Source organism: Leptodactylus fuscus, chromosome 7 (assembly GCF_031893055.1).
Source record: "Leptodactylus fuscus isolate aLepFus1 chromosome 7, aLepFus1.hap2, whole genome shotgun sequence".
NCBI lineage: Eukaryota > Metazoa > Chordata > Amphibia > Anura > Leptodactylidae > Leptodactylus > Leptodactylus fuscus.
This window is the reverse complement of record NC_134271.1, coordinates 128,401,092-128,419,158: the sequence shown is the minus strand read 5'-3', so window position 1 is coordinate 128,419,158 and position 18,067 is coordinate 128,401,092. Positions and strand designations below refer to the sequence as shown.

General features: G+C 44.8%; 1 protein-coding gene across 1 annotated transcript; it reads right to left on the bottom strand.

Annotated features, from left to right (window-relative positions):
* Positions 1 to 2,261: 2,261 nt before the first annotated feature.
* On the bottom strand, positions 2,262 to 15,972 carry CHP1 (calcineurin like EF-hand protein 1). Its single transcript, XM_075283091.1, has 7 exons — positions 15,801 to 15,972; positions 10,591 to 10,663; positions 6,228 to 6,308; positions 5,363 to 5,490; positions 4,986 to 5,047; positions 4,095 to 4,217; positions 2,262 to 2,809 (listed from the first exon to the last, which is right to left on the bottom strand). Exons 1-7 carry the CDS (start codon positions 15,865 to 15,867, stop codon positions 2,756 to 2,758), a joined length of 588 nt encoding a protein of 195 aa, XP_075139192.1. The 5' UTR covers positions 15,868 to 15,972; the 3' UTR covers positions 2,262 to 2,755.
* Positions 15,973 to 18,067: the final 2,095 nt, after the last annotated feature.

Below are 18,067 nucleotides of genomic sequence, written 5' to 3'. Positions count from 1 at the left end.
CCTCTCAGTAACTTTATAGTGGCCATGCATCTCTATTGATGTATAGGACAGGCTGTTGCAGATAAACAGGACATGCTATAATTTCTGATGGGTATGGTCCTCGGAGGTGGGGTCCAGTGACCACCACATTCGGGTGAAATAAGAGTGGATATGAAAGGTAACGTTCTACATTAGTCAGGGCACGTTTAGGCCAAATTCACTAATAGAAGTGAACAGTCACATTACAACCCTGAGGGCATTGCCAGTGCAAATTCTGGTTACAAAAAAGATTTCACCTCGGATTATTTTTTTGCGACTACACAATGTAGTTGCAGCCTCCTCTAGGTGGCTCCATTTACTTACATTGGTGAATAGCATCATGGAAATTTTTGCCACATAACCCTAGCCTAATAAAGAGCATATGAGGGCTGAAAATTATGACCCAAACTTACAATATCGTACAGATCTCGGATGCTACCAGTGCAGACCATTTGAGCAGTGGTCAAGACAAGAATGCAACATGGTCTGTCAAATACTAATGCTACCGCTGTAGCACGAGGCCTTGGACTGGATAGTCCAAAAATGCACCAGGTTATTCACAATGGCTGAGGCCGGAGGATAAATTTGGTGTATCTGTAGACTACTGGGGGTAGGTTTCCCCGCAGATGGCGATACAAGTGGAGTTTCTCCTACTGCTGTGAAGGCATCATTGGCATTTGATACCACACCTTCTCTGTTCGTATTACAGCATTGTGCGTGTAGAGTTTGGTACCAGTCATTTTTCACATTTTAGGCAGAGGTTCCACAGTGCAAAAAGTTTTTTTTTTTTTTTTGCAGGTTCTGCTGCAGTTTTTTGAGCCAAAGCCAGTAGTGGGTTATGCAGAAGGGAGAACTTTGAGGGTAAGTTTGCACAGGGTTTTTTTGTTCAGGATTTTGAGGCCGTATCCTTCTCAGTATCCTGACCAAAAAGACGGCTCCCATTGAAATCAATGGGAGCCGGTCAGTTCTTTCTTCCAGTTACCATTTGTTCCGGTTCCCGGAAAAAAGCAGCAACATGCTCATTCTTCAGGCGGAGTCGCCTCATGACATCCACCTAAAGACAATCCCTCCTGACTAGGACCATTCATTTGGGCCTAATCCTGAGCAAAGTGTGTGACTGAATGCCAGTGCACTTCATCGGCATCTAGTTGCAGCTACCCGTATTTTGGGCCAGAACTTGAGGCGGCCTCCGTTTCAGATTCCAGACCAAAAAACCCGATGTGAACTTACCCTAAGAACTTCCTATATATTTCCTATTCCTTTTGTAGTCATTCTTGGCTTTGGCTCAAAAAACCACAGCAAAATCTGCAACAAAAAACACTGCGTTTATGTATTGTGGAGCCTTAAGCTGTATTACTTCTGAACAGATACCCATTTATTTCTTCTTAATGGAGACATCTGTTCTTTTTCTTGCACCAATATGTCTTCCTATCATTGTATATCTTAAATATACAGGGTGCCTTGGATCCAGGCTAAGAATTGTAGGATTCATCCAAGTGATGGCTGCCTCATACATTACATGGGCTATTTGCTGGTACATCTGGGAGTTTCTGCAACCTCTCACATTTGGGAGCTTATAGTGGTCTTTGCTACTTTTGCAGACAGAATTTCAGTTCCAAATGAAAAGTTGTAGATTAGGACAAAGGTGGTCACCCCATGACAAAACTGCACGTGGGGTCTCTTATATTGTGCGCTCTCTTATATTGTGCGCTGTGGAGTATTTGGGGGCGAAATCACTATAGCTTGATAAGTCTTCTGTATATTTATACATTAATGAATATTTAATCATTTACTTATGTGCAAGGACCTATGATGACTGTATATCATAACAGCATGCTGCTCGCCATTGTATGGTGGGTCTGGTTGTGTATATTGGTGGTCCCATCCACTCTTTGAATACAGTAGAACTTAGTACAAGAAGACACAGCCTGTACGCCAACATTGAAGGTTGTACATGATATATGTACATGATATATATAGAGCTCTTGGTCATGTACATATATACATTGATATATGTACATGACCAAGAGCTCTCATGGTCAGCATGGTGCACAGCACTAGGTGCTATAGATCCAAGATTGGTCCTTGGCACTCGAGACACCTTCTTGTCAGGATGTGACAAGTACGTCCTCACCGGTGAAAGGGTTATGTCTCATACATTACAAGTTTAGACAGCGTACCCTAAACCTTTTCAGTACAGGCATTACTTCTACTAAACCAGTTACAACAAGGCCTCCAAAGCGTAATCTCCTTCATTCTCAAAACTTTATTTACAATTACATGTGTACACATGCCGATCACTTTAAAAATACCGACTGTATATTAAATTAATAGAAGGCGTAGTCAGTCATTGGAAGGATTAGTCATAATCATAAAGATGAGATACGTTTGCTTAGAGCACAGTTACCGCTTTGCACACATTCGTCAACATTTAGCCGCATTACATAGAAACGTACAAGGCACAGACATGGCTGCAAAAGTGTTTTGACAGTCTCTTTTCAGCTGGGTTTGCATATACTAGAGCATTTTCAGCACTTGCCAAAAACATTCAGTCATCTTATAAAGAAAAAAATAAATTAGTGGCGACTACTAAATTAGCATGTCAGACAGGAAACAAGGATAGGATTGCGGCAGTAGTGTTGTGCTCCTCCGTAGGTTCCCTCTTCCTGGGCTGAAGCCATTAACCACACACCGGCCAACTCTCTGCTGCTTCATCTATCTATGTAGTCGAGATGGGTTAATGTAGGAATCGGATGCTCATTTTCTGCTCAACGTCCACCTTCTCCAGAACCTGGAAGGCAAGAACACCAAACCTGTATTAGGAATAGATTTCCTTGGTGGTGGGGGAAAATGCTGGGATCCCCATCAATATGGAGAACAGGGGTCAGTTTCAGTTGTCAGTATTGAGTGGCAGGCTTAGCATAAAGGACTGCTGGAGATATCCAATAGAGCTACCATCTCCAGCAGCACCATAGAAAATATATATTCTTCTTCTACCTTTAGATGTCTTCTCTGCACCGTCGCTCGGTACAAATCCCGGTTTTTCTTCGCTATGCAAATGAGTTCTCTTGCAGCACTGAGGGCGGTCCTCAGTGCTCAAACAGCACTGGGGGGTGTCCCCAATGCTGCGAGAGAACTCTCTCCAACGACGCCTCCATCTTCTTCTGCAACAGCCTCTCCCTGCATCTTCTTCCGTCCAGGCTTTCAATCTTCTAGGCTTCTGGCAGAGCAGACTGCGCATGCCCGGGCCACAAGAAAATGGCCGCTTACACTAGCGTACTGTGTAAGAAGCCATTTTCTTGTGGCCCGGGCATGCGCAGTCTGCTCTGCCCAAGGCCTAGAAGATTGAAACCCAGGACAGAAGACGACGCAGGGAGACGCCGTTCCAGATGAAAATGGAGGCATTCCTGGAGAGTTCTCTCGCAGCATTGGGGACGCCCACAGTGCTGCCAGAGAACTTATTTGCATAGCGAAGTAAACCTGATTTCTACCGAACGAGAAGACATCTAAAAGGTAGGAGAAGAATAGCCTTTCTAAAGGCTATTCCTACGTGTTAGTCAGAAAAATGGTATTCAATGATAGGATCCCTTTAAAACTTGGTCCAACAACTTTAGGCAACCCAGAGAGAGTTTAGCCAACTATTTAGTGTTATGGGAGCCTACTAAGGGGATAATGTTGAGGAACATAACTGACCAGTCCTTTTGTTCTTGTAGAGAGGAGTCCATTCCAGACTCTTCTCTGCCATGCTGTACATGCCATATTATGGGGAATTGGCTGATCATTCGTTAGCTTTAGTTTTACATGCTGACAAGTTGTCGCTTACACCAACCAAAAGGGTACAATCCTAACCTGAAGGGGATATTTAATTTCTAATATATATGGTAGACTATACCACATAAGGTTCCACACAAGGGAGTATTCTGTTTAATTCCTATTGGTTTGTGCTAACACACTAATTTTGCTTTTTTTTTACCCAACGTGGAACTTTGTCATGGAAAACTATTAGGCTGACCAAGGGGTCCTAATGGTGAAAACCTGTCACCTCTGCACTCCTTAGGGGTTTAAGGAATACGTACCTTAACAAATTCAGAGAAGGAAATGGCACAGTCTCCATCTTGGTCCGCCTCCTGGATTGTGCGGTCAGCAATGCTTCCTAGTTGCTCATCTGATATGTTCACTCCCACCATCATACGCAAGACCTAGAATAGGTAAAGAAAGTGAGGGCAAATGTGACAATCTAGGCTATAAGATGATACGCCAGTTTAGGCTAGAAGTAGAGATGAGCGAGTACTGTTTGGATCAGTCGATCCAAACAGCACGCTTGCATAGAAATGAATGGATGTAGCCAGCTCGCGGGGGGTTAAGGGGCCGGCCGCCGTCAAAGCGGAAGTACCAGGTGCATCCATTCATTTCTATGGAGCGTGCTGTTCGGATCGGCTGATCCGAACAGTACTTGCTCATCTCTAGCTAGAAGACAAAGCCACAAACTTCGTAAAAGTAAAATTATGCAAGGAAACAAAATTAAAGAGGAAACAGAAGACTCTTCTCAGAAGACGCCATACATTGCTTCTGCTTTCAGTATATCCAGAAGCCAAGGCAGTTGTAGCCCCTGGTTAATAGAGAGATAAAGCTTACAGGTCACCCAAGCCCTAACCATGTCAAGTCCTGGCAGGAAAAATAGAAGATCTGGGAAAGATACACCTTAATGTGTGCCAACATATTCCAAAGTCTTCTGCAAAGTTTCCAGACTTTACCCCGCCTGTCAGTGTTTAAGATGCTTTGACTTAAACACAGTAAGCCACCATGATAAACTTAGTGGGTTCTCAGACCAGATTAGTAAGTCTGTCTTAGTGTGAGAAGAAGGACGGGTCTCAATAGATTCCAAAGTTTGACATCAAAAGAAAAGCCTTCAGGTTATGTGTAAACTTCATTTAGTTTTACCATAAACTTAAGCACCATAGTGTTACCTGCAAAAGTTCATCCCGAGAGATTCGGTCATCTTTATCCAGGTCGTAGAGTCTAAATGCAACTGTGAGAAGATGGAAAAGGTTTTACTGATGATTTAAGTTTCTAGGTATTCTGTCACAAGATGTCTACCCTGTGTATGTGGAGCCACTCACTGGTTATGATGTGAATTACAGTTGAATTCATTATACTGAATTGCTAAACATTAACATTTGTGTCACAAGCTTGATCCATGGATGGGACTATGTTAAGATCCAGTTTAGGGCACTGAACACATCTCTGCAATAGTCTGCTTTTAGGGTCAGTGCATGGGATAAGTTACATAATATTCCTTGACTATTTTCATGCTAGAGCCAAGCCTTAAGAGCAGGAATCTTACACAATAGTTTGTTGCTTCTACTGTTCAGAGGCTCGGCGCTGGAAAGATCTTTAGATTTTTCATTGTCTTCAATCGGTCTGAAGTGAGCTAGTGTCCTCATAAAGCCTCGGAAGTTTACTTGGTCCTCCCTAAAATAAAAGTTACACATTCAGTAGATCAGTTTTCAGGCAAAGGGGTAATTTTTTTGTGAAGGCAAGTGATGCCACCAAGATAGCACATAGGAAGAATTTGTCAACCCATCTATGCCAGTTTTCATAGGAAACGTCAGTCTTAATCCCTTCCCATTAGTGGTGATCACATGATTCACTTTGATGGCTCGTTGGGTCTTTATCATAGCACTTACTCTCCGTTGGTTGAGTCCATCAGGGTACCCAAACAATGGAGAGGGTAACCACTAATATGGCAGTTACACAGAGCCTGACGGACCCCATTACAGTCAATGGGGGGGGGGGGGGTCAGTCATTATGAAATGGGAATTGGTGGAGACAAGAGCCCTCCCTGCAGGACTTTTTCTCCACTGATTTCTCGGCAATGGAGTCTCCAACCCAGATGTGAACCCAGCCTTACTTTTTTTTTTTTTGGATAGAAGACAGGACTAATATTGTAAAAACCAAGACCCACACAGGGTAGTGTCATGAGACAGGTGCATATTACTTATACACTTAATCCCCCCAGACAGAGACTGAGGGCTCCTATTAGACCCAAGCCCATCATGGGACTTCTTATATTGTTCTCCAGCAAAGAAACCGCCATCTTTTTAAACCTAGCAAGGTAGCTTATGCCCCTGTATATGCCAAATCCACTGTTCCTATAACATGCAGGGTCTTTACTTTTACCTTTAAAAAAAGCACGTAATGGTCCTTACCCCTCAGTGAAGAATGCATTGATAATTCGATCTCCCAAAGGGTTAATGGCTAGTTCTGGAATTCTCTGGAAGTCTTCCCGGCTACAGAAGAGAAAAGCAAATATAATAACTGGTCACCCAGAGTTATCCATTATATAGAACATCGAAACTGCAGCACCAAGACACAGGGCTGTGCAAATCAGGGAAGTAGCTGTTGTTGCAAAGATCTGCAAATGATCACGGTTTCAGGGACCTAGATCCAAACTGACATGTGGGAGGGGCATAAAAAAAAAAAAGAATGAAAGACAACCATTAACAACCTCATTGATGGTGTGCCAGTATTAGGGGGGTTTGAGGGACAAATGTACCACTGTAAAGGGTCATTAAAGAGTGATTTAATAAAGTATATAAATTCCTCACCAGGATCAATTGACGTCCTTGTATAATCAATACTGTAAGCAAACAGTTCTTTGAAGGTTTGCAGTGATTTTTCATGTAGAGTACATGCGCCATACTAGTGAGATTATACTGTGCACTGGGGTTATGTAACATTTATTATACCCACCGGTGCAAAGTTCAGCCTCACGTCACGTTTAAGAGTGACAAATAGTTTAATAAAAAGACCAGCAAGATAAGCCACGAGACGGGAAACTCACAAGACGACAATACTCAAATCCATGTGCCAAGTACCCAGCTTGCTGCGTGATGACTAAGGGTAGCCATGTAAGCTAGGGGCCCACCTAAACTCTATGACTCAGATGCAGAGGTGCAGTATGGACCTATAGATTTTTATAGGTGCTGACCTAAAGTGTGCAGAAGCCATAGAAGATGAACAGAGGCCACACGGCATATAGTGAATCCACCCCAAAAGCATGCTATCTATAAGTCATTTCTATTACACACTTACAAGTCTCTAACATACAGGTTAGGGGCAGGGTCAGTTGCTAGTAGGATCTATAAGACCTCTTAAAGGGACCATGTTGGTTACTTAAAGGGGTGGTGTCATCTTGACAGTCTCCTCCAACCATAGAATTAGAGGCACAGGAGCTCCCCCTATTCTGAATGACCAGCACATGCCCCTGTACCCATTTGAATAGGAACACGTATGGCGTGGACTGCCAAGCCACCATTCCATTCAGGTAAAATACTCCGTTCTTCTGTGGTGGCCCCCAAACTACAAGTACAAGTGGTTTAGATGGGAATCCCAGAGGTGGAGCCAACCCGAAGTGATAACATCTGTAGCCAAACGCTACCTGTGTGATTCTAGCCGTGACCTGCACTGCCATGTCCTCCTATGTAATGCAAGAGCGAGCCGTGTCCTAGGTGCACAAGACTCGTAAAGTACAACAAACTTTACTGCCAATGTTATCAACTCCAGTTTCTATCACACTGAGACTATACAAATATTTACCCTCAAGCAAATCCATAGGTGTACCAGTCCTCTAGTAAAAATTCTCTCAGGTTCTTAAAGGGGCTGTTTGGTTTTAAAAACTTCTCCTCCTATACCACCCCATTATTGAGCTCTAGAAGGGGTCCTAGTTAGGATCCTCCTCTCTTGACCACAGTGGAGAATGATTCCAAAGACAACCCATTGATAGGATACTGTAATACTTCATTCCACCTCTGGAGGTGCTATAGGGAAACTGATCACTTACTGCCAGGTTTACCCACAGATTACAGCTGGAGGGCTTCAGCGAGGGGACAGTTTGATCAACCTATTGTCAGAGGACCCTTCTAACTAGTCAGGGTTTGTCTAGATGTGTGGGATAGTAAAGGAACCCTTTAAACACGAACATTTATTGTCCATAAAGATCCATCCAATGAGGTTACTAAAGTTCAGAAGGATACAATAAACTAGCACATTAATGTGTTGGCTCATGTGCCGGAGACTTTATGGGCCTCTCCACTTTTATAGAGTTAACGTGTGACCGACTGGCAATAGGAGAACAAGATAATGGCGTGCCGTACATGACCCCCCCGCTCCGTAATGAAATGTCAAGACATTAAGACAAGCAATTACCTTCAGAGCAAGGCTATTAATGGTCAGTACCGCAACGTAATTATATCTGGAGGGCAATTAGTAATACTGCTGATGTGCAATTACCCCATTAACCCCTTTAGGACCAGGAGTTGCCAATGTAAATGTACAAAACATTAATCTAGCAGGGGCAAGTCAGGGGCCCCAGCTGTGAGACTACAGACCCTGAGGGAATACGGAGGCTCCTTATTAGAACTACTTCTGTCTTTAATAAGTGCCATGTAGTAAATAGAGTAATACCATTACCCTGGTTATTAGAGCTGACAATCACTTGCTCTGCCAGTGACCCACATCACCATAGTGGGCCATTATGGCCTGTATCAGAGGCTCCTAGGGACACAGCCAAGATGGTTTCTGAACTCCCATAGAAGGGATCGGAGAGTGTAACTGTGGCTGTCCGGTGATGGAGAGATGCAGTAGGTACGAGTCAGTGCAAAGGCACAGAATTGCATTATATATGGTGGTTTTGTGGGATTTTAAGGGCTCGTTCACACGGAGCAAGAAGGGATGGATTCTGACGCCGAATCCACCCCCTCACAATAGAAGTGTATGCAGATCGTTGGCTTCCTTTTTTCCCTGAACGGTATGTTCCGGCTCACAGAAAAAAAAAAAAAAAAGCCCTCTCTTCAGACGGATTCCACAGCTGAGTCAGCCCCGGCGTCCGCCTCGCAACAGCGCCCTCCGGAGCATTTGGGCCTACTTCGGAGCAGGAAGCCGCGCCTGTCGCATTTTTGTCCTATTCTGAAACAGCATCCCACATTAAAATCAGGACCAAAATATGCCATACCGACCCCCATGTGAACTAGCCTTAAAAGATTCCATCCTAGATGTGAACACTCCGCTATCTCCGACTTTCCCAGACTTGCTCCTCCCTTCTAAATAGATCAAGAACTTGTGAAGATCAGTTTCATAACAGATGTTTATAGGGTTTGGTCTCAGGCCAGTTTCACTCAGGAATATTTGGTCCCTCAAACAAGGACTGTATGCATGTAGTACCCCCCTCCCCCCACACTGGGGTCAGTCACCTATGATGTTAGAAGTCACTGCTTCCCTGCAGGACTACTGTCCCATACAGTGATCATTTTCCATATCTAATGTACAGTCCTGCCATCATACAAGACTTGATACTGGGCATCAGTCCTTGAAATTTGGAATGTGTCCCAACCATATTTCCCAGAACAATGGTTTCCTGTATAAAGTAGACTTTATAGGGCTCCAAGTCCCTTCACTCAGACATACAGGTAAATGATAAAATTTTGGCTACAGGGAGGGCAAAACGTACACAAGGATTTATGTAACCCCTACAGAACATGAAGTAGTTATGTGGGACTATAAATATGATTGGCTAATCTTAAAGGGATTCTATCGTGGGTTTAGTGATTTTTACCTAAGCATATACTTGCATAACCTTTAGGTTATTCCAGGCATACCTTTTATCCATTAATCCTCCCAGCCATTTTTGAATTAGCCCTCTTTTATTAGCCTCCACGGTGCACCCCGAAGTGTCTGTGATGCTCTTTGAGCACTGCTTGTGTGAGAGCAAACTGCTTGCCCTGTACAAAGGACTGAACATTCTGCAAGTCTCACAGCCTACAGAGTATATACTACACTACAACTTCCGGCTGCTTGTGTGGTTACAGATGCGATAATATAGACAACAGCTTTCATGACAGTGCTAAGGTTGTTGATTTTTTTGCTGTGTTGTGTTTTAGCCATGTGTATTTGCAGTCAATTGTTTCTGGATTACTATTGTACAGTTACTTCTAGCAAAATAGCATCAGTAATGTACAGGGGAGGGGAAGACTGCACTGTATTGTACATGTCCACAGCTAGAGAGAAATGTAAAATGTGTTATAGCCATCATGTGATTATTAGCAGCAGAAAAACCTGATAGGACACCATGTATGAAGGCTTATACAGTCATGGAACAGACTGCCCAGCAAGACCCTGCACATATCTTGTTACTGGGTACAACTGCATACTTCACTTGAATAGGACAGAGGTGTAGTGAACGGTCCTACCCAAATCTACATTTATAGTTTTGCACCTTCAGAGCTGAAATTCCTTGCTGGATCACGGCCAACACAGATTATCTTCTAGCCATAAACATTCGGAGAAGTGCGGCCTTTACTGTAACGTTATAGAAGACCAAGATCGTGAAGCTATGTGCTATATAGACTATAAGAAGTCATAAACGGATCTATAAAGTTCCTAAAGTCTTTATGTAAACGCTGCTTATATACAGAATGTAACAATGTACTAAGCCTGGACAGTTTAATAACAGCTTTACATAGAACTATGAAATTGTTCAGCTAAATTTAGGGATTATAAACCTGAATGATTTACCTTAATGTGCCATTCTCGCCCTTGTCCAGGCTGGTAAAGCGGCTGTATAGACGGGTTATTTGGCTGTGAGAAACTAGGAGAGAAAATACAGATAGTAAATACCTCCGATTTATATAAAAGACAGTTGTCACAATTCACTCATACACTGAATGACCACTTTAGAGACCCCTTGCCCTTTCGGGACATTATATGGACATTAGACACGCCCCCAGTAGTGCAGCATATTAAATGAGCAAGATCCAATGGATCAGTTTCAGTGTTAAAGGGATATTATCATTAAAAGTCAATTTTTTTTTGTCCCTAACAAGTAGGAATACCCTTAAGAAAGGCTATTCTTCTCCTATCTTTAGATGTCTTCTCCGCGCTGCCGTTCGGTATATAATCCGGTTTTCGCCGGTATTCAAACGAGTTCTCTCGCAGCACTGGGGCGGTCCTCAGTGCTCAAACAGCACTGGGGGCGTCCCCAATGATGCGAGAGAACTCTCCAGCGCCGCCTCCATCTTTCTCAGGAACGGCCTCTCTGCGCATCTTCTTCAGTCCTGGGTTTCAATCTTCTAGGCCTCAGGCAGAGCCGACTGCGCATGCCCGTGCCACAAGAAAAATGGCCGCTTACTATGTAAGCGGCCATTTTCTTGTGGCCTGTCAGCCTGCACAGTCTGCTCTGCTCAAGGCCTAGAAGATTGAACCCAGCTCCGGAAGATGATGCACGGAGAACCCGTTCCTGAAAATAAAGGCGGCGCTGGAGAGTTCTCTCGCAGCATTGGGGATGCCCCCAGTGCTGTTTGAGCGCTGAGGACCACCCCCAGCGCTGCAAGAGAACTCATTTGCAGACCAAAGAAAACCGGGATTTCTACTAAACGGCGGCGCAGAGAAGACATCTAAAGATAGGAGAAGAATAGCCTTTCTTAAGGCTATTCCTATGTGTGATCAAGAAAAAAAAAAACCCAAAAAAAAGTAAGTGATTTAAATGATAGAATCCCTTTAATTCACACTAAAATTGAAAAAGGCAGGCTGATCTGCACTGAAAGAACTGGCCAGTGATGTGAGATTAGCCGAGGCCAAGATTTCATACACTGCCAACCTTGTTGGGTTCTCATCCACTAATGGTGCCACTCCTCCATGAAAGGATTCGGAGGAAGAAGTCAAGAATCGTTATGATGAACTGACAATCCTCAAGAACACTGGAGCCAGATACAATTCTAGGGTCTAACCACAAAACCCATTGTTCCTTAGCACTGATGGACTATAACAGCCGGTCACTAGCATGACCAGTCAGTGCACCATTACTGTCTAAGGGAACAAAAGTGGCCATACACCAGTAGGCAAAAGAGCAAAATTATTTCACTAAGCAGTGGACGAGACATGGCCTGGTCTAAAGGCTCCATCCTATGATTTTATTGCACCACGCTGGTGGCAGGCTCAGAATTTGACACAGGCGGCAAGAATTTAACCCTTCCTGTTAGTCGCCTACATTTCAGACTGGTGGAGTAGTGGTGTGGTTTTCTTGGCACACCCTTGATCCTCGGACACCATGATTATTTATTCTGAAAACCAAAGAAGTCCAACATGCCACTAGCAAGGTGCCTGTAAAGTGATCAGTCCACTGTATAGAGTCAATAACTCAATCCTGTCTAATGCAATTTTTTAGCCATGCATAAGGTTGGTAGGTGATAAGTGTCCAAGTCCTAGGGGTCCTAGCTGCAGAACAGAGGTCCCAACCCTAAGTGCAACGCACAACTTTACTAAGGAGGAGTATGAGTGGTGTGGTCAAGAATCTATGCCACTGCTAAAAATGGCCAAGGGCTGCACTCCAAGGGGAGTTAGTCAATAAGACAAGGATTCAACTAAGACCTGTCCCCCTATGGAAATGCCATCAGCAGATCCTTCAGTCAATTACACAGCAGAAATTTAGCTCTATCTCCAGTACATGCCAAAAGCAGAAGCGGCTAATCTGCCTGGCACGGTATCAGAGCTGTGATATTACACAACCAAATAGCGAGCACCGGGCATTTAATTACTGGCCAGATGTCTGCGGCCGTGGAAGGAAAAACTCACGGGCCAAGATTCTGATGTAAGAAACCAAGTCACGTCCATAGACACCACTCAGGACCCTTACTAGAAGCCAGAGGGGATCTGCCAAGCCTCCAGTCACTCATCCACCTCCAGCAGACCAAGTCCATCTGTATACTACATGCTATATACTACTACATTGGTCCTGCTGGAGATTTAGGGCGAGCGTAACACTGCAGATTTGTGAAGTAGACTTCATTTCAGAAAAAGTGGCGACGTCAACCTTTTTAATCCTTCCCCAGTCTACGAGTTACCAGACTTATTGGGGTTCAGACCGACAACCAGTATTGATAGAGATGAGCGAGTACTGTTCGAAACGGCCATTTCCAATAGCACGCACCCATAGGAATGAATGGAAGCGGCCGGCATGCAGACTTTACCGGCGGCCAGTCGCTTAACCCCCTGCGTCCATTCATTCCTATGGGTGCGTGCTATTCGAAACGGCTGTTTAGAATAGTACTTGCTCATCCCTAATCAAGACATCTAAAATGCGTGGTATTTTTTTTTGCCCACCTCTGGATAAACCCTGCAGGGTTATACATTGAATGTGTCACTTTATCCAACCTCATCTACTATGTAACTATGGACAATGCTGTATACATGCCCCAACCCCTTAGCAGTGCCAATGTAGCGGGTATAACACTAGTATGAACCTGAATGCGGCATAAAAAGGTCAATAAGGCAACCACAGCTCTTATGCCAACATAACCCGTGTAGTAACTGATAGTATAGCTCTGCAGGCGTCTCCCTGGAAAAATAATCCTTTAATCCAAGCAAAACACAATTAGTGGGAGCGGGCTGTATTAGTGGGAGTGGGCCGTATCACCTAGTTCTAGAGCAGCGAGGATCCTGCTGGAGGGGGAAATAGACCTTAAACATACAGAGAATTAACAAACTAAACAGATAGCAGCTGAGAAGTCAGCAAATACTGAGGACAAAGGGAGCAGAGACCCCCCTGTAATGAGTACACAACTAGGATTACAGGAAAATTCTTGCCATTGTGCCTGACCTTGACCGGGTGTGCGCAGTCTTCTGGGAAATAAGTAATCTTTATATAGACAACCAGCGTTATAACTCCTCTTTATAGACTATGGATTGGAAAAGGACGTTAAAGGGGAGCCCTAGTAGGATGAAGAAAGTGCTAAACCATTGGTATGCCCAGTGTGCCAGGTCGGAGTGGGTTGGACAGAGTCCAGTAGTCATACACCACCCCTATGGGCTCACTACTAGGCATTGGATGGTATGTAAAGGGTATTGTAGTCACTGCAAGTTTCCCCCTAGTCTTTGGATAATGAGGAACTTGCAGTCCCCTACAATGAGCACTGGGGTGCTTTGCACCACCATGCCCTGATCATTTCAATGGGACCACTGGAGATAGTAAAGTGTCCCCACTAAAATGGGTGTCCGGGTGCTCAATGCATGACTTATTCTAAGGAATTAATGCATTGCCAAAACCTGTGCACTTGCTGCAGAAAGAGCCCCTTTCAGAGGTACAGAACTGACTATCACTTCTGTGTATACAAGTTTAACAGCCACGGATGTTGAAAACTGAAGAACGTAATAGACTACAAGCTCAGAGACGGTAAATGTGCTCTAGTCTATGCAGCCATTATCAGGGGGACACACATTGCATAACTTACTGCTCAATGCAGAGATAAAACCTTCCTGGTCATCGCATATGGCAGCAGTAACAAGTCATTCTTCATGCCAGGTCCACACTAATGTCAGTCTATCTGCTCTGGTCTATTGGATAGGCAGTTTGCTACAACAGAGCCCAGCGGACCCCATTTACTATAATGGGATCAGTCAGGTCCCCGTTCTTTTACCCTGAAACCATCAGAGGACATAGTTGGACTTTCCACTCTTTGTCCAGCGCTTTTGGACTCCAATATACAGGTGAATGTCCCCTTCAACTATGAACAAGAAGTTTTTGAAAATCATGTCAGCCATTGCACCCAACCCTCCATATACCTGTGATTGCAGCTGAGGGTCTGTGTGTTCTCAATGGGGAGAAGGGAATACATTGCTACCAGACCCCTCTGGTTCTAGCTTATCTGGCCTGAAAACAGTTGGGCATTGTTAAAACCCTGTTTCTCCAGGAAACAATCTGGGTATGGGGCAGATGTCCGGGCACAAACCCAACTATCCAGAACTAACCTGCTGAGTTCAGAGGAGTCGAGTTTGAGCCCACGAATCTGAGACTATACACATTTAACCCTTTTGAGCCTAGGCCCACATATAGGGAATCCTTTCTGCGTTGCAAAGTGTTGCCTCAGCCCAGAATCCAACGCCATTCATTCTTCCAGCAGCATAGGGATGAGATTTATAAACCTCTCCTCCACAGCCACAGGTGAACACACGCTAGATCACGGTTAGGCGTCCACGTCTGGCTTCTCTGATGGCATCTGCGACACCATGATGGAGAGCTGCCAAACCCCATTACAGTCAATAGGGGAGATCACCAAGTGTAGGGCTGCACAAAGTCTGGCCACAATACCAGTTATGCAACCACAAATCAACGGGTCACCCTGCGCCTTGACCAGTGTAAGTGAACGGACCTGCACCGGCACCAAGACTCTGCTGACACTTCTAGTGCGCAATCTCAGGTGCAGCACCCTGAAGGGGACAATGGAGGTCCATTTCGGGCAAGTTCACATCTGCACTCAATGTTCATTGGGGGTTTCCATCTCCAAATCCGCTTGAAAAAAAAAAAAAAAAAATGTTCTCCAAATTTTTCATGCAATAACCCGGTGACCCCATTGCAGTGTATGCGGCCAATGGGTTTGCACAGGTAAGCGGATTAGGTTTCCATTTTTTCAAGACCCAAAGCACAAGAAGGCAGGTGTGAACATGAGCATACACTAGGGAAGGCGTCCAAGGCGACAGCACAATCCTTGGGCGACAGAAGTCACAGCCAAAGTCAGCTGCCATTTGTAACAGTGTGGCAGGACAGAAGGTGCCGTAATACAGGGGAAGGGAGACCATGACACATTATAGTCCACAGGTGTCCTGTGACAAGAGCTGTACACAATGCCAGCCACCATAGGAGAGAACTACAAGCCCCTGCAGAGCCCAATGAGCAGTCCCTGGCACAGGCCCAATAGTATCTAGTTCCTGCCGGTATTCCTCGCCGCACTTACATCCGGTCTCCTTCTTTATCTCTTCTATCTCCTCGTCCCTCAGCAGTGTGGACGCCCGAGACCCCATCCTGACCGCAGCTGGTTCCGGTCTCTCACTGGTCGGACAAGCCGAGACCCCGCTATATATACTGAGGCGAAGCCGGCGCGAGGGGCAAAGGCGTCAAACCACGCCCACAAGTCAGAGCAGAGACCCCGCCCACCCAGCTAATGAGGAAACACCGCAAGAGAAAGGAGGGAGGCCACAGGAGGCGGGGCTTGGATTAGTTCCGGTGTTAAGCGGTCACGTGACTGGCATAAGTTATCGCTTACTCTAATTATGATACGACATTGACACGTCTATTGCCAGTCAGTATCGATAACAGGCGACCTGCGCGGACTTTTCTTCTCCCAACTAGCTGCGGCAAGAACATAACACGGTGGACGAATTGTAGCAGCGCCCTCTGCTGGCGTGTGCGGGAAGATCGCAAAAATTAGAAAGAAACTACCTGCAAAAAAAAAAGCATCATACACTAATCATACATGTTATGGTCATGCTTCCACAGCCCCCATTCACTGACATACTGGTGTCAGTATATTACTGCAATGCTAGTTAGCCAAGATCAGAAACCGTAATGGAGAGATTTGGCTTCCAAATACTGATATCAAATACTGGCCACAATACTGCCTTGTGAAAGTGGCCTGACCCTTTGCGTTCGGTAGTCCGTTCAGGGAATCTGCATGGGGACCCACTGAAAGGAATACCGAACGCAATTGCAAGCGGTGTGCAGAGAACGCACACAGAACCCATAGATTATAATGGGGTCCGTGTGCTTGCCGCACATAAATCATGCGGACAGAAAAGTAGATTGTGAAGTACTTTCCTGTTTGCATGATCCCTGCGGAGATCTGGCAGCAAGCACACAGACCCCATTAGGGCTAGTTAACAAGGGGCAAGAGAGGGTGGATTTTGATGCCAAATCCACCCCTCACAATAGAGGTCTATGTAGACCACTAACGTTCTTTTTTCCACAAGCAGTTTGTTTCCGCTCACGGAAAAAAGAAGTGAGCTGCCCTTTCTGCAGGCGGGTTCCGCGGCTGATACTTGGACAGTATGGGCAGGTTCACACCTGCGCCTGATCTCCGTTATCCAGGTTTCCTGGCAAACCGTGTCGGGCCGTGAGCACCGGTGAGAGTTTTGTGCTCTCCGCAGCAAAACTGTTTTTTTTTTGTTTTTTTTTAAGTGGACTCAAAGTTCTGCATGTCCGACTTTGTGTCCAGTTAAAAAAAAAAAAAAAAAAGTGGTTTCGCCGCTGAGAGCACTAAATGCTCTCGGACGGACACTTTCCCATTCAAATGAATGGGTTGGAAAAATGACTGCAGGTTTCCGTCTCCTGCCCAGTTTCGTGCAGGAAACGGAAACCTATAAAACGGAGACCCGGGACGCAGATGTGAACGAGCCCTATCCGTGTCCTGTTTGTGCCCTCCACAGACTCATACATTGCAATGAATGAGTCCAACCTGCAAAACAGACATGTCCTGAGTAGAGATGAGCGAACACTGTTCGGATCAGCCGGTCCAAACAGCACGCACCCATAGAAATGAAGGGAAGCACCTGTGACACTGACTTTGCCGGCGGTCGCCGTGCCAGATGTTTTCATTCATTTCTATGGGTGCGTGCTGTTCAGATCGGCTGATCCGAACAGTGTTCGCTCATCTCTAGTCCTGAGTTTTGCAGCAAAGCTCACAGCACTCCACATGAACCTATAATACGGTTGTAAGTATGGGGCCATAAAAATGATGGGTCTGTGTGCTGTTAGCAAAAAAAAAAAACACAGCACGCTGACTTAATCTACAGTTGTGTGCATGGAGTCTTAGCCTTGTGTAACTTCTTTTGGCAAGTCAAGACTCAGTGGTTAGCATTGCAGCTGAGTACTGGGTTCAAATCCAGCCAAGGACAACATCTGCAAGGAGTTTGTATGTTCTCCCCGTGTTTGCGTGGGTTTCCTTCCATATTACAAAGACAAACTGATAGGGAATGTAGATTGTGAGCCCTATATGGGACAGTGACAATGTCTGCAAAGTGCCACGGAATATGATGGCGCTATACAAGTAAGCATTAAATAAATAAATGATATCACTTTTTTTTTAATTACTTTTTTTTTTTCAAAATAAGCTTTTTTCTGTTTTTTGGGGCTTTTTTCTTATTAACACTTTTGGGGTTTTTTTACAATTTTTTTTTTTTTTCATTTCTTAGCGTACAGGTCATATAGAATACATACAGTCCTATG

Excerpts from the sequence above, each read along its gene's own strand:
- CHP1 (XM_075283091.1), bottom strand. The coding sequence starts at position 15,867 with ATGGGGTCTCGGGCGTCCACACTGCTGAGGGACGAGGAGATAGAAGAG. Across the intron at positions 10,664-15,800 it reads GATAAAGAAGGAGACCGGAT|TTTCTCACAGCCAAATAACC; the intron begins GTAAGTGCGGCG and ends TTTCTCTCCTAG. Across the intron at positions 4,218-4,985 it reads CTCGGGATGAACTTTTGCAG|GTCTTGCGTATGATGGTGGG; the intron begins GTAACACTATGG and ends TACCTATTCTAG.